We start from the raw sequence: 16,032 nt of genomic DNA on the forward strand, positions 1-16,032 counted from the left end.
TTTAAAATTATGGATTTCACGGTTTCGGGATTGTAAACCAATAACAACGATATATCAACCATTCAAACCACAACAATCAAATGCATAGTAAACTATCCATGCCACCACTAAAAGTAACAACTCAATCCATCAATAAAATGAACCCACGTTGCACATAACTATTTTTCAATTCAAAACTTTCTCCACCCAACAATAATTGGACAATTTGTTATCCATAAGCAATGCACTGATTATCTATGCACTAAGCAGTAGTTCTATGTAAATGGAAATGAGAAAATTATATAGGTTACCTGGCTAATGTTTGTCGATGCCGAATAAATTGATTTCCTTCCTCTTTTTCTCTTTTCTTTTCTAAATTAATTAAGTACTAAAAGTAATAACCCTATTAACTATTTTAATAAATATAGAATAAACGATATATGATATTAAATATATTATCACTTTAGCCTATTAATTAAATTAGTTATCTAAATTTACCTCTCAACTAAATAATTATAGTTATCGAATAGTCCAAAATACTCATTAAAAATTTACGAAATTAGCCTTTTATGAAATAAGAAGCTTCAGTATTCAAAACAGTCTAATGGGCATTACAACAAGTGATTCATTTTGGTGTAATTATTAATCATAGTTCTAGTTTTACTCATAGGCAATACCCTCCATGTTAAAGAGAGTGGGGTGTGCCAACCAAGTACAGTGTCATACCTGGATCTATCTTTTAAGAATTTAGTTTTCTATTTGCTAAGAATTTACAATATTGCAAAAGATCTGGATTACTTGCTTGCCATATCTCAAAGTCCAAGAACTATGATCATACAACAGAATGGCCAACAACACTTAGTGCCGACAAAATGGTCTTAGACAAACGGCATGCACCAAGTATAACAGTCTAACAGCGAATTTACATGTTAAGACTTGAGCTTACTTGTAGGAAGCATTTCATATTGACACATCCTAAAAAATTAGAAATCTCAAGCAGATGTATTTCACTTTATGTATTCCCTTAATTGTGTCCTGGTGTGAGGACATAATCCCGGACGACCAAAGAGGATTTAATCACAGAATTCTGGTATTGAACCCCCAACAAATAAGTATCTCTAACTTGACATCATGACAACATCAATTGACTGAAGTGCTTGACTTGCATAAAAACGGACATCGACATCAGGGTCCTCAGCTAGCTCTACTAAACTAGTGCGAATTGTTTTCTCCGCCACCTGGCAATTATAAGAGGCTTAGAAAGTCAGCACAAAGGTATAGGGAGGATATGCAAGTGTAAACTTTCTTCAACAAACAATGTAAGTAAGCGCAATCGTTATTTCAACTAAACTAAGTAAACCAAGCCAAGAAAAAAAAAGGTAGATGAGAGTTCTCACTGATTGGTCAACAACGGGGATAAGGGACTGCAACACCTTTGCAACATTAAGTTTGATGTTGGGCACTCTGTGGAAGAAAAGAAATTGGACCATTAGCTCTAGGAACTGATGCATATAATGACTTTAACAAGAATTGAAAAGCAAAACCACCTGTCCTTTGCTGCTGTAATAACCACCGGCAGCAACTTAGAGCATGTTATCTCAGAACCCATCACAGGTGCAAGTAAAGAAATTGCCCTAAGTATTGTCACACGATAGAAATAATGTGAATTATTAATCACATCCAAAACCTGCAAAGAGATGACATGTTTAAACCACTAAGAAACAGAAAACAAGCTTGATATCAGACATGGTCAAACCAAGAGTAAGAATAACACAGAATATTAATCATATCTAGAAAATGCAAACAAACGACCATGTCTTAACCAATGAGAAACAGAAAACAATCAGATAACAAACATGATTAAACCAAATCTCCGAAACTAAGGTTTGCCATGATGAATTATTACTAGAGTCTCAAGTATCCACAAAATCCAGTATTAACCCTTCAACCTGACAATTTTCATTTTTCTCCTTCTTTTGCCTTTTACTTTTGGGAGGGCTGTCATAGTGGATACACAGTTGAGAAAGGAATTGGAATGATTATCTAAAGAGAAATCAATCCTTGGGGATTACTTCCAAGAATGATTATCAAAAGGGAAATTAACTCATCCCTCCCTACCATTCTGGCTAATATTCATGCATCAACGGAAAAAGAATTCTCACGAGACCTTTATTTGGAAATTATGCAAGATAACCAGCACTTCAGCTTTGAAATCATCAAACAAACCTGAGGAATTATATGCTGCATTGCCCACTCTGGACCAAATTCTTCCGCAAGGCGCTTTAAGTTATTAGCTGCAGCGTCTCTGATTGAATAAACCTGAACCACATACGCAAATCAGTAAGGAGAACCGAATGCTCGATGTAAGCAATTCTCTTTGACATGTATCAACCATGGAAGAGAAGAGAATAAGTCACTAAGGCTTCATTTTTTTGTACTTAATGAAGGTCTTAATCTCAATCATTCAGCTCTCAGTCATAAAGTTAGTTTGTTCTGAATGTTTGAATCTTAATCATTAAGAGCATTTGTTTTACAACCACTTAATGAGTTCGAATACATCTGAATGATTAAAATTTGTAACAACGTCATAATATCATTAAGATTTATATTCAAAGATATCTACAAAGATGGCAATCACCAACTCCACCCATTCACTTCTACTACCATCGCTCACCATTATCAATTGTCGTCATTGTCGCTCACCATTATCAACTACCACCATCCACTACCAACAACTACCATCCTCAAACTTTACTACACTCAGTTGTCACTACCATTAGCCACCTTTACCATCTTCACCACCAACTACCATTACAACAAGGACTGATCACTACCGACAATTACCACTCATTAGTCACACTATATATTGCCAACCACCGTCATCATTTACCACCACCATTAGTATCACTATCATCCATCACAACAATCAACCGTCGCCACCATCAACTACTACAACCAACCACCATCACCACTGGCTACTACATACAACACCACCATTAGCCAACATCATTCCCAATCAACACCCACAAACACCACCGCTAGCCATCACCGGGGACGGAGCCACATAGTGGCTAAGGAGTTCATCCGAACATCCTTCGGCGAAAAATTATATTATTTATACATGTTTAAAATAATTTTTTATGTATATATACTAGATGTCGAACCCCCTTCGGCTAGTTCGTGCGTCTTACTTCTTCAGATTTTGAACCCCCTTATTGAAAATCCTGTCTCCACCACCGGTCATCACCATCAACAAGAGTCATAATTTTTTAAAATATTTTATTGATATAATATTAGATTAATTTAGTATTTTATTAAATTTATATTTATTAACTTTTAAATAAAGACAAATTTTATATATTCAGATGTTGAAAAAATAAATAGTCTTAATTAACTATTTAGTATTCAGATGTTACAACATCTTAATGTTCAGATGTGTATTCAGATTTAGACATCTAAATCTTAATTCACATCTTAAAATTTAGATGTGTATTCAGATTTAGGTGTCTTATTAATGTTAATAAAAGCAAATGAGGCCTGAGACAGAAATTACAATTAGTTTTGATCCAATCCATGTCTCCTCCTTACCACTGACAATGACACACAAAGTGAGATGCACTCACGTAACAAAAGCAAAGTATCTATGCTTTCATTTTCTAGGTTACATATCTAATGTTTGTGTTACAAATCAAAAAGAAAGGATCCATATCTAGTCACTAGCTTATCACATACCAACCTCATCCTGTAACCACTGCTTGCAAAGGGCGCCAAGCTTATCATCAAAAAATCCTACACCCAACTGACTGGCCAACAGAGGTATGTATTCTATTATAGCCAGACGAACTCGCCAATGCCTATCCTCTGCCAACTCAACAATAGCTGGCAACAAAGATTGGGATAATAAATCAATTCCAATCACCTGTAAAATTGGAGCAACTTAGATTTAGAAGCAGATCAAGGAGGAGTTACAAAATCAAGAACTATAGACCAAGCTGCATCCTACATAAACAATGATGCTTCAATGTTTAGTTCAAAAGTTTTTTGCTCTAGAAGTTTTTGTAATGTCAGCCATATAACTAGAACTACTGCTATTGATCCTTCTAGCTCTAAGGATCGAATAAATACTACTACTAACTCTTTGTATCCCACTGTTGGGAATACTAGCTCCCATGTACCATTTCTTTAACTTAATATAAGTTCATCTATGTTACCCAAAAAATAAAAGTATCTGCCACAGAAAATAATTCATGATGAAGTTAATTCTTAATCACTAGCAGTAACAAACTCAACATGCCACAATAGGATAAACAGACTTTGCAGATATTGCATCACAAACTTAAATCCTTAATAATTTAAGCCTACGACACTACTACCAAGAAAACAGAGTTGAAAAGAACTTTTGTTTTCAGATGATCATGGCAAAATTTATGACAGTACTATTCAATTCCTTATACTTGTCTTATGAACATGTAATATTCTCCACAGGTCCAATTCACGTGTCTTGCTTTGTTTAGATATATAAGTTAAAATATAAATTCTATCATAATTGGATAAGATCAAAGGTGAAGATATAGTTAATTTTTTGATAACTTGAACATTCTTTAGTCCCAACTTTTTTTCTACTATGAAATAGTGACAATATTTGCAGATGGTTTATGTTATTTGCAGATGACGTAGTTTTTGATCAACGAGACTCGCGGCGGAGTTAATGCTAAGTTAAAGATTTGGAGACAGACCCTGGAGTCTAGAGGGTTCAGGTTGAGCAGAACCAAGATTGAATACTTGGAGTGCAAGTTCAGTGATGTGACACATGAGGCCAATGTGGAAGTGAAGATTGATACACAAGTCATCCAAAAGAGAAGTAGTTTCAAGTATCTTGGGTCGATTATTTGGGAAAATGGAGAGATTGACGAAAATGTCACTCACTGTATTGGTACAGGGTGAATGAAATAGAGGCTCGCATCTGGAGTTTTGTGTGATAAGAAGGTGTAACCTAAACTTTAAGGCAAGTTCTACAGAGTGGTAGTTAGACCAGCTATGTTGTATGAGGCGGAATGTTGGCCAGTAAAAAACTCTCACATTCAAAAGATGGAAGTGGCGGAGATGAGGATTTTGCGATGGATGGGTATACTAGGAGAGATAGGATTAAAAATGAGGATATCCGAGACAAGGTGGGAGTGAATTTAGGGAAGAAGATTCGGGAAGCAAGGTTTAGATGGTTCGGGCATGTGATGAGTAGATGTACGAATGCTCCAGTGCAAAGGTGTAAGAGGTTGGTTATGGATGAATTCAAGTGAGTTAGAAGTAGATCAAAAAAGTATTGGGGAGGGGTGATTAGACAGGACATAGTGCAATTGCAATTTATCGAGGACATGACCTTAGATAGGAAGGTGTGGAGGACACAAATTAGGATAGAAGGTTAGTAGATAGGGGTGCATCCATACTAGTAGGTAGGAGTGTTTTTCTTGTTTCCCTTACTAATAATCGTAGGCTACTCTTGTAGTTTCCTTTTCTTCGATTTCTGTTACTATATATTATTTCATGTCGTTCATTCGTAGTATTACTTTGTTGTATATTGTTCAGTTAATATCTATTGTCTCTTGTACAATTATGTCTTTTTCTAGACTGGTTTTGTCCTGAGCCGGGGATCTATTAAAAACAGTCGCTCTACCTCACCTCTAAGGTAGAGATAAGGTCTGCATACACTCTACCTTCCCTAGACCTACTGTGTGGGACTACACTGGGTATGTTGTTGTTGTTGCTGAAATAGTGACAATATTATTGAAGATGTAGGAAATTAATTTGGCTAATATTGATACAAAGTATGGTAAAAAGTGCATAATTTGGCTAATACTGACTTATCAGATTGTTTAAGATACAAAGACTAGCAAGGCTTCACAGATAAAAACTATAATAGTGAGAATATCATATTGTAGCACGAAAACTCACTCTAATACTAAAGTCTGTACACGTTTAGATTATAAGAAAATTAAAGAACTAAGGAAATAAGCATGGCAAAGAAATGAATATTTTCGATCAAGAAGAGACTCTAGGAGAAGTCTATTCTGAGATAGGAGCATGATGAGAAATAATAATGTTGAGTATAATTTACTCGTGGAAATGGGTAAATGTGGGTCAATTGCTTTTTACCCAACCCATTTATCCACCAACCCGCTTTTACCCATATAAAATATGGACGGATTGGATTATTACCCATTTTATGTTGACCCGTTTTCAACCCGCCCAAATTTGACCCAATCCGCCATTTGCCACCACTAATCTCCACCATAGATTCATGAAATGAATAAGCCTGAAACAAAATTCATCTATACGTCCAGCCCAATTGATCCTGAACCAGCCTGGTCTACCCCAACTCGTCTCAGTAATAGAGATAAGAATGCATCTTGATATCTATATCCTAGAACTGAAAGATAATCAAGAAAATTTTGTAGGAACAAGAAGGTAAAGTGGCATCCACTATACTTGGTTGACTTCACGACTTCATTGATCTTCAATTTCCTTCTTTCTCTGGGAGCTTATCAGTCACAAAGAAACACTCATAATGAATGGAAAGCATGAACCAGAGGGAGCTAGAAAGAACAAGGCTTGAAAATACAATCAACCTGATTGACTTGATCAAGTTTGCTAATGATGTTGAGGCGCACATCAGGAAATTCATCCTTCAGAAGGGAAAGAAAAACTGGAAGAAGATGTCCAATGGTTGCATCCTGCATGAAATATAGAAAATGAATTTGATAATTTCATTGTTAAAGATCACAAGGAGGCAGAAAAACTAGGAAGAAACCAAACACAAAAATCTCTTTAGTTGCACATGTTATATTATGATAAGGTAGCCGAAGTTACCAACTCAAAATCCAAAAGGTATAAAAGATACATTGCCTACAAAATAGTTTGTTTGCCAGCTCTTTGAATCTGCTTATTTTGATAAGCACTTTTTGTCAAATGGTGTTTTAGAAAAAGCACTTGGGAGATTACTACTCTGTGTTTGGCGAAATCATTTAGAAGGGACTTTTGTTAGAATTAGAGAAGCAGTTTGTGCTTGAACAAACTGCTTCGAATGTCAAAAACATGCAACTTTAAATTAATATCATCCCACTAGATAAATGATTTAAAATATTTATAATATAGGACAGTAATTAGCTTGTCAAATTCCTTTAATATTTATATATAAAAAATTAAAATCATAAAATAGAGAGGCTTGAGAGAGAAAGTCTTCAAAACCTTGATCATAATGTGGTATTATATCACTGATCATGCATGAGGTTAGTTTTTGTTCATACTATGAGAATAGTGGGGTAAATATAAATTTTTAGCAAGCATTTGTCCTTTTAGTAATGAAAAAAATAAAAACCCACTTCTGCTTCTAAGGAGAAGCTAATTTTTCAGCTTCTTCCCAATAGAAAAAAACAACTTGTTGTACTACTCAAAAGAACTTCTTTTTCCCAGAAATTTGGCTAAACACCATAAATCTCCAAGATAAGCACTTCAAAAGAATCACTTTTAATTTCCCAAAAGTTTGGCCAAACAGGCTCATAAGAAGAATAGAAAGCATCAAAAGGAAATTGAAGAAGAATGAGAACCAGGTTGATGCATTCAACTGTGCACATTCAAGCTTAATATAATAGACCCGTTAAACAATGTGCGTGATAAGATGATTTATAGAAATATGTTGAATCGCAGAGCCAGATAAAATAAAGGATATATACACAAATTGCATCATACAAATAAAGAGCAGAACCTAATTAGATCTCATCAAAGAATTTGATCCCCAGGTCATACTGGTCTTCTTTTTCCTCCAAAAAGTAGATTCTTTTACAAGGTCCAAATGCAGTTATGTTAGCTAGAGCAGTAGAATGCAAAAGCTTCCAAAAGTTAACTTATATGCAAACGCTGTCATCTAAAGCAGTAACATATTGCAGATAATGAAAATTCTTAGTTGCGAAAAATCCAAATAGTATCACGCAAAAAATCCAAATAGTATCACGGTAAGTTCTACAACTTGGCGATGTTATGCATATCACCATATGTAGCATACATAAATACGTGATTAATATTTTCTCGTCTGAAATCTACAACACAAATCAAGAAAACGTTTGATCACCTTCCCCAGGACAGCAGCCATCCCCATTATAACAGAAGCCAAAGAAGATCTAACATGCTGCGATGAGTCTGATGACAATTCCTATAACATTTAAAAACTCAATTACCTATTAGGAACAGCTGGAACAAACGCTGTAATTAAAAGTTCCTTAACAGGTAAACTAAGATGCATTTACCTTCACATGGGGAAGAACAAGCTGTATAGCAAGCTCAGGGCTAAGAATCTGACTGAATTTGGTGGCTTTCCCTGCAGCAGCTATACACACTTCAGCTTCATTATCCCACAGCAAATGCACATAAGTAGGAACCAAGTCCGTCCTTAAGTCATGATCACCAACAATCAGATATCACACAGCAAAATTGCTAATTTTCCGTATGGTGAGTGAGTTAACAGAGTCATTGGTAGAGAAACACATGCATGGACTCCTAGAAACGGAATATTCTCTACTAATTTGACATTGACCACATCACCTATCATTATTGTTGAGAAAATGGTAATGCATCTAAATCAACCTCGCAAGCTAGCTCATGAGCTGAGAGTTGCTCAACCAATGTGGTACCCTTAACACCCCTCACACGCCCAGGGCTGGATTTCTGGAGTGTAGATAATATAAATGGGGACCCACCATTGGGTAAAGCAAGAATTGGGATAGGTCTAAGTCTGACTTTGATACCATGTTAAGAAATTGATATTGAATCTAACTCAACCTCAAAAGCTAGCTAATGAGGTGAGAATTGCCTAAGACTATATAAGGATGCAATAACCCATTCCCTCAACCAACATGCCACAATTTTTTTATAGGAAGGTAGAGATTTCATTACTATGCACCAAGATGTTGTAAATATGTACAGCAAAAAAAGACTCTTAAACCCTCAATTCAACCAATGTGGGACACTTAACAATGATGAGCAGTGCTTTCAGGGCTGTAGAGTATATTCTAGTGACTTGAAGTTAATTCTTTGTTTCTGATATAAATACTGCATCATTTTCTGAAAATTAATCCTTGGTTAATCCCATCCAAAAAAAGAAAAAAAAAATCTCAGTCAACATTGAATATATGCATTCCTACAACTACCACTTGATTTCATCACATATACACCCACCCCCCACCCCACCCATTTTTCAAGCCCCTGAAAGGAGCCTTCAGGAAAATGCTGATTACGATAGGCGGGCACTTAGGCCCACTCAACCACAGGAACAATCAACACATAATATGTAAGGATTCAACTCGACTGAATGACATGGTTATTTTGGCTAAGGGGAATTGGTTATGTAGTCTCAACAACAACAACAACATACCCAGTGAAAATTCGACATTCAAAACCAAGTCAGATCCTGAATTTCTTATGATAACAAAGACACTGAAAGTAAGTCAGGAAATAGAGATAGCATTCAGAGCAATCTTCTCTAGAATGTGACTTAGTAACACAGAACACACCTATGAGATGGAAATTATTTCAATGAATTAATTTTACACGTAAAACAGACATGTGAGAGTAAACAAGTATTTGGTAAACCCAACTACATAACACTACATTTAAAAGTGATCTTGGTGCATGTTGATATATTATGATTACTTACAAAGACACCAAGAATCACATAAAGTAAAATTTGAAGACATCAAGATATCCCGATAATATCTTTATAAATGAAAGAAAAGCAGCACAATAAACACTAGACAAATGTCATAAGATTAGATTTCACCAAGTAAAATATGTGAGTTTAGTACCTGGCCGGCTCAGGTCCCACAGCTTCACACAGTTCATACAACTGGTTTGCAACCACGTACCGTACACGCCAAGACTTATCCTGGTCATTTTGAGAAACAAACTCGGAGTGAGTTTGACAAAGAAACACATGTAAAAGAAACTAGTGTGTGTGTGTGTGTGTGTGTGTGTGTATATATATATATATGCAAACATGCATATATATATATATGCAAACATGCACATATATTAAGCTGCTAAAAGAAATCAAATGGAAGTCCGACAAATCAGTAGTTTTGTGTAAACAAGTTGTGAAATGATATAAGCCAGGACAAAGTACAAGGGTAAACCAGGTTCCCTGATCAATAATAAAGAAGTAACGAACTTAAATCAGAACACCCCCTAACTGAACCTAGTTATTTTGCTGAAGACCACTGATCAGATTTTCATTGTGGTGAACCTAAAATTTTGTGGGACGGAACAGTATTAGTTTCTGAAATTGATCATTTGAACAACCTCTTCCAGCCAAGTATGAGATGTTTGCATCAAGCTATCCATAATTAGGAGATAAAAAAAGCCTCTACTGAGCTTTCGGATGTACCCATAGTGGATTCTTCTTAAAAATTATATCTACTAGCGATACTTTTAGAGTACTTCCCAATTTCCATACCATTTTCCACCTTTCTTGTTCTCCTGTTGTTATTGTTCATCCACACAATATAGACCCAAAATAATGCTTGCTCTGTTCCACTCTTCCTCAATTTCAGTCCTGCCTACCTGCTATAAGAATCCAGCACTCAGTCCCATCAATTCCCCAACTAATTCATCCACTATATAAGCTAAAGATTGAACCTATTTTCACTATCGAGTATCGACTATTGGCAAGTGAATCCCAGCTTTCTAACATCACCTTTTTACAAGTTCTATAGCAAGTTTGACCAAGCTTGTAAAATCTGAATATTTACAGAAGTGTTTTTGTGAGAAAATATACTTTTGGTTTCGAAAAAGGTCTTTCGGAGAGTAGTATTTTGTGTTCGGGTGATCAATTGCCAGTACTAGAGCAGAAATTTCTGCTCTGCCAAAGTTTCAAAAGTGCTTCAGGGAAAAAGCTACTTTTTCCAACTTCTGCTACAACTCAAAAGCACTTATTTTTCCTAAAAGGTACCAAACACCTCAACTCTCTAAAACAAGTATTTTTAAAATAAAAAGGAACACTGTTAACTTTCCAGAAGCTTGGCCAAAGAGGTTGTTGCCATGTCATGCTTTTTGTATTGTATAAAACTAGTAAAAGATTTGGACTTATAAAAAGCACTAGTAAAAGCATTTAATTATATGACTACACCAACAATCAATCATATCAGTCTATGAAGCTAATTCTGAAGTAATTTCACTCTAGTTTTGATCATGATCAGAATTAGATCCAGAGAACTTCCGAAGTGTCATTCCAACCACCAAGATCTTGCAGTAAGGACCGCTTTTAATCAGGGGTCCAAGCCACTGATTTGTGTTCCTTTTACATTCCACTACCTTGCTAGATTTGTATGAACTATAGTAGAGATTTCTCAAACAGCAAGTAATGACCCTTATCATAACTTAGACAATTGAGCCCAAAAATTCACTATTTCCTGCTATGACAAAGCTTCTCTGGGAAAATGGTTATGATTTGATCTCAAAGTGTGATATCTTAATTTACAAGATCACAATGATCACGGATATTCTAAAATACATCAGAATCATACTAATAGGTAGTAAACCAATAAGTAGACTTAAAAGATATGATGAGAGATACAGATATTGTGATAAAATAAGTTGTTAAAATAACTCCCAACAGCTCACTAAACAATTTAAAAGGTAACCGACTATATGCAGAATTTGATCCTAAGACTACAAATGAATGCACAAATCTGAATAGGCATGAAAGAAAGAATCTACGAGTGCCCAAGTAGCATGATTTCAAACACAATCTAACCTGAGAGAAGTTGACAATGACAGGAAGAATATGTGCAACACAATCCTGGGACTCCAGCAACTTGCCTAGTGCAGCACAGCCCTCAACTGCTAGTAAGCGTACAGAATCTTGATCTGAAATCAAGACAAAATAGAGTCACCATAACCACTCAAATCGATACAACATGTCGTATAGACAATTAATTAGAAGAGCTGCAGGGCTATTTACTGCTACAAGTAGCGGCAACCAGATGAAGTTGAACCATACATGTCTTAAACTGTGAATGACTAGACTGAATAGTTATAATCATAAGGGTCAACTTCTGAGTTAAAATATTACCATCATGTGTAAGATCTTCAAATATTTTCATGATGTCAGTCTTGAGGTAAGCTGGTTCAATGGTAGCAGCAAACTTCCCCAAGTTTGTTGCAGCTGACCTTCTCACCATAGGCATGTCATCTTGACACAACTGACTATATATGGACCGGAGCTCTGCCTTTAACATCTCAGGGGCACTTGGGTAAACAATGTGAAATAGTCCACAAGCAGAAACTCTAGCCGTGAACCATTCACCAGCTGCCAGCCTCTAACGATTGTGGAAAAGGAAGACATAGGAACAAAATGCAAAAGGTTGATTTAAATACTGTATTTTGTGATTGGCCATGACAAAATATGACAGGATACAGATGAAGTTTTGGCACGCAATACTTTGAGTTTACATGTTACTATGAATTTCCAGATTGCAAGGCACTAACTACTTGCAACTAATGGTCTTTGTAAGTTTGTCTGACTATGATCTCTAAACTTATGAAAAAACAGCATTCCTTAGAACAAGTGATGAGAGTTAAAATAAACAGTAAAAGTGTGGGGCAAACCTTCACAAGAGAGACAAACCAATCAATCAAATCCCTCTCCCTCATCTGGGATCCAATTCTGCACAATGACTCCACAGCTTTGTCCCTCACACAGGTCTTGTCCACAGTGCAAAGGGTTCCCAGAAGAGGGAGTAACACATGAGCGTGCTCCACTCCTCCAACATAAGGAATAAAACTGCCTAATTCTTCTGACAAGGCAAGTAGCACCTCATCTTCGTCGTCATTGTGTTCTCACAAAAATGGGATCAACTCCTTCCTGGTTCTTTCTTCACCGAGTTCACGTGCAATAGAAGATAACCTCCTAATAGAATTCAACCTCAATTGAATGTCATCATTCTTCAGCTCATCTAGTACCAAAGCTATTGGGTAAAATTGCTCTTGAATCATTGCCATGTATATTATGTTTTCCTTACAGCTGCAATTGCAGAGATAGATGATTGAGAACTACAACAAAAAAAAATGAAAGAAATTTGACCAGCTTTTTCATTACTACCATATGCTGTCTTGACTACTGAGAAATCACAAATCAATCTGAGCAAGAACCCTTCTCTCCCCCAGCTGGAATGAAAAGATAAACACAATGCAAAAAAGAAAAGAAAGACGAATGAAGAGTAACAAACAGAGAGTAATTGCACAAGAGAGGAATGCATTCCAAGAGAGTGGTTGGTATGGAGTTCGAATCTGAACAAGAGAATGATAAAAAGCTTTGGTTTTGCGGCCAAAAAGGAGCTTTTCCATATTTATAAACTCAAAATTGTAGTTCACAAGGGAATGTCAAAGCTATTCAGGTGTAAAAGAAGAGTTTCAAGATCCCAGATTCCAATCCCTGCTACAATCCTCAGTGTAAGTTCAGCTTTCATGGCAGGTTTACCTGGCAACTGGGCATGTGGGCTGTGGCAGGTAGACCGGTGGATTAATGAATAATAAGATAGGCAACAAACAAGTTGGTCTACACACTGTTACCATTACTAAAAGAGAAAAGGGTCAAATTTGACCCAGTACTATCCAAAATTGATCAACTTTTCCCTTGGTCATACTAAGAGTCTAATCTTACCCCTGCCAATAGGAAAAAGTCTCATTTTTTCCCTCGACCCCTAATGGAGCTCCAACCTAAAGAACAACAGAGGAAAATTTTAAATCATTGTCAAAAGTAATGGGGTAAATTCAGACCTTTCTTTTTTTTGTTGAGGGGTATATTTAGACCTTTTCCCTCAAGTTTCTTTGACACATGGAGTTCACCCCATCTTAAGTTTGAGCCGAGGGTCTCTCGGAAACAACCGTCCTACCTTGGTAGGAGTAAGGTCTGCGTACACTTTAGCCTCCCCAGACCTCACGTTGTGGGATTTCACTAGGTGGTGGTGGTTGTTGTTGTTGTTACATAGGGCTAGGATATGAGAGGACCCAAAGCATAACAGAGGTTAAATTGAGCAATTTTGGAATAGTACATGGGTAAATTTACACCCTTTTCCTGCCAAAAAAAGGTTAAAAAATCAATTTTTAAGATCTTTCGGTTTTTTGATTCTCACTTAAACCAAGCCATTACGGTTGATTACGATAAGAGATTTTTAAATTTTTTTTTGATGAAACATGGTGTCCGGGACAGCTTTCACGCAGCTCGACTAATTCCACGAAATACCTGTCACCTTCTGCCAGCAAGAGGTACCAGGTAACTCTGTCCACCAAGGCTAGGTAAGTCTGTCCATCAAGGCTTAGAGAGATATGAAGAATCATCTAGTATTTTTTGTCTCCACATTTTTAAACCCGAGACATGAGGGTTCTCAACCACTTCATTGACATAAGAAACATGAAAGTCCATTCCGCAAGTTCAATTTCGTCTTCCAAACTAAACCCTAGCATTTAATCAAAGAAGATAAAAAGGATGCAAAACAAATTCCCTGGAGCTGAAATTGTTAAAGGAAAAAGGCCCTAATACTAGAATGAGCTCAATTTCGTCTTCCAAAACTAAACAAATCAACTATTTTATCATTTTATTGCAAGAAAACAACCAAGTTTGATTACATTATTTCAGTTTTAGCCGAAGAAAATTGATTTTGAGCAACTTGTGGACAAGAGGCAGAAGAGAGGATTACCGGCAATGTGACTCGACGGCTGCCGAAGACTTAAAGCCGTTGATCTTCGTCGAATTCAAGAGAGGAGTTTTGTTGCCTTCGTTGAATTCAATGAAATGAGAGTTTGGACTGAGCAGAGAAAATGATTAAAATGATGCTCATTACAATCTCCAATCTCGTTTGTTTTATTTTATTTTACGGAAAAGGGTCATTTATTAATTATAATTGAATAATTATAATTAATTACTTTTCATCCAATTGAAGAGTACAATAATGACAAGTTAACGCTGAGGCTAAAGTTAACTAATAAATTAATTATAATTATTCAATTTTAATTAAAATTATTTAATTTTCTCTTTTAATCCAAATTCGATCCAAAAAATTAACCATTTCAGATCATATATATTAAAACATATTATTATTTGTAATAAAAAACATAAAATTAATTTTTTTGTAAATGACTAAAAGAATTATTTCTCCTTAATAGTAATAGTACACAAGTGAATAACGATCGAAAATGCAGTAACAACAACACTGCAAGGATATATTTTCAATGGAATTTTTCTTCCAAAATTAGTTAAGTAAATGAATTAATTTTGAAAACCATTTTTCCAAAAAAAATATTTTTTTGTGAATGTGTAATAAATTGGTCCATTAGAAAATAGTTACTCCACTTGTTCACACTTCTAATTTAGACTTCGCACACTCTTAAAAAATAATAACTAATATAAGTAACTTATCATAATATTCATATTTATTGATGTGTAGTCTTAAATTTTATAAACTAATTTGGTGTATGTTTAATTACTGAATATTAATAGTAAAATAATAACTAATTTTGTTAATATGATAAAAGTGATAAATAAAGTGAAAATTCATTAAGGAGAAATGATTTTTTTAGTCATTTACAAAAATTTAGTTTTATGTTTCCTATAAAAAAAATATTTTAATATATAAGATCTGAAAATGTCAATTATTTTGGGTCGGGTGTGGATTAAAAAAAATTGGGTAATTTTAGTTGATTTGGGATTTTTCATTCAATTGAGCGGTACGAGTAACAAGGTTGTAGACAGCGAGGGTAAGAACAACTTTACTTTAACGATAAAGGTAAAGTTAACTAATAAATGAAAGTTGAGGGGTATTTTTGACCCTTTTCTCTTTATTTTGTCCTCTATTCTCTATATATTCATTATATTTGAATAGTAAAATAAAAAACAAGGTATCTAGGAACTTTTAATTAAGAGTGATAAAAAAATGTGAAATCTAAATTGTAATTACTCAAGTTATTTTAATTGAATGTAAGTGACAATTATGTAATTAAGGATTAAGAAAT

The 16,032-nt window shown here is 35.3% G+C and overlaps 1 protein-coding gene across 1 annotated transcript; it reads right to left on the reverse strand.

Moving 5' to 3' along the window:
* Window positions 1-757: 757 nt before the first annotated feature.
* On the reverse strand, window positions 758-14,861 carry LOC129870653 (serine/threonine-protein phosphatase 2A 65 kDa regulatory subunit A beta isoform-like). The gene is made up of 13 exons (XM_055945485.1): window positions 14,721-14,861; window positions 12,631-13,045; window positions 12,095-12,341; window positions 11,777-11,889; window positions 9,831-9,910; window positions 8,277-8,418; window positions 8,102-8,182; window positions 6,603-6,707; window positions 3,716-3,898; window positions 2,206-2,298; window positions 1,527-1,666; window positions 1,377-1,443; window positions 758-1,217 (listed from the first exon to the last, which is right to left on the reverse strand). Exons 2-13 carry the CDS (start codon window positions 12,673-12,675, stop codon window positions 1,098-1,100), a joined length of 1,416 nt encoding a protein of 471 aa, XP_055801460.1. The 5' UTR covers window positions 12,676-13,045; window positions 14,721-14,861; the 3' UTR covers window positions 758-1,097.
* Between the last annotated feature and the right edge of the window lie 1,171 nt (window positions 14,862-16,032).

This window comes from Solanum dulcamara, chromosome 10, assembly GCF_947179165.1.
Source record: "Solanum dulcamara chromosome 10, daSolDulc1.2, whole genome shotgun sequence".
Taxonomy (NCBI): domain Eukaryota; kingdom Viridiplantae; phylum Streptophyta; class Magnoliopsida; order Solanales; family Solanaceae; genus Solanum; species Solanum dulcamara.

Bases quoted from the DNA above. Each gene is read 5' to 3' on its own strand.
- LOC129870653 (XM_055945485.1), bottom strand. From the start codon at position 12,675: ATGAGGGAGAGGGATTTGATTGATTGGTTTGTCTCTCTTGTGAAG. The intron at 3,899-6,602 runs GTTGATTGTATT...CCAATTTTACAG, and splicing joins AACTTGATCAAGTCAATCAG to GTGATTGGAATTGATTTATT. The intron at 1,218-1,376 runs GTGAGAACTCTC...TATAATTGCCAG, and splicing joins TCCCCGTTGTTGACCAATCA to GTGGCGGAGAAAACAATTCG.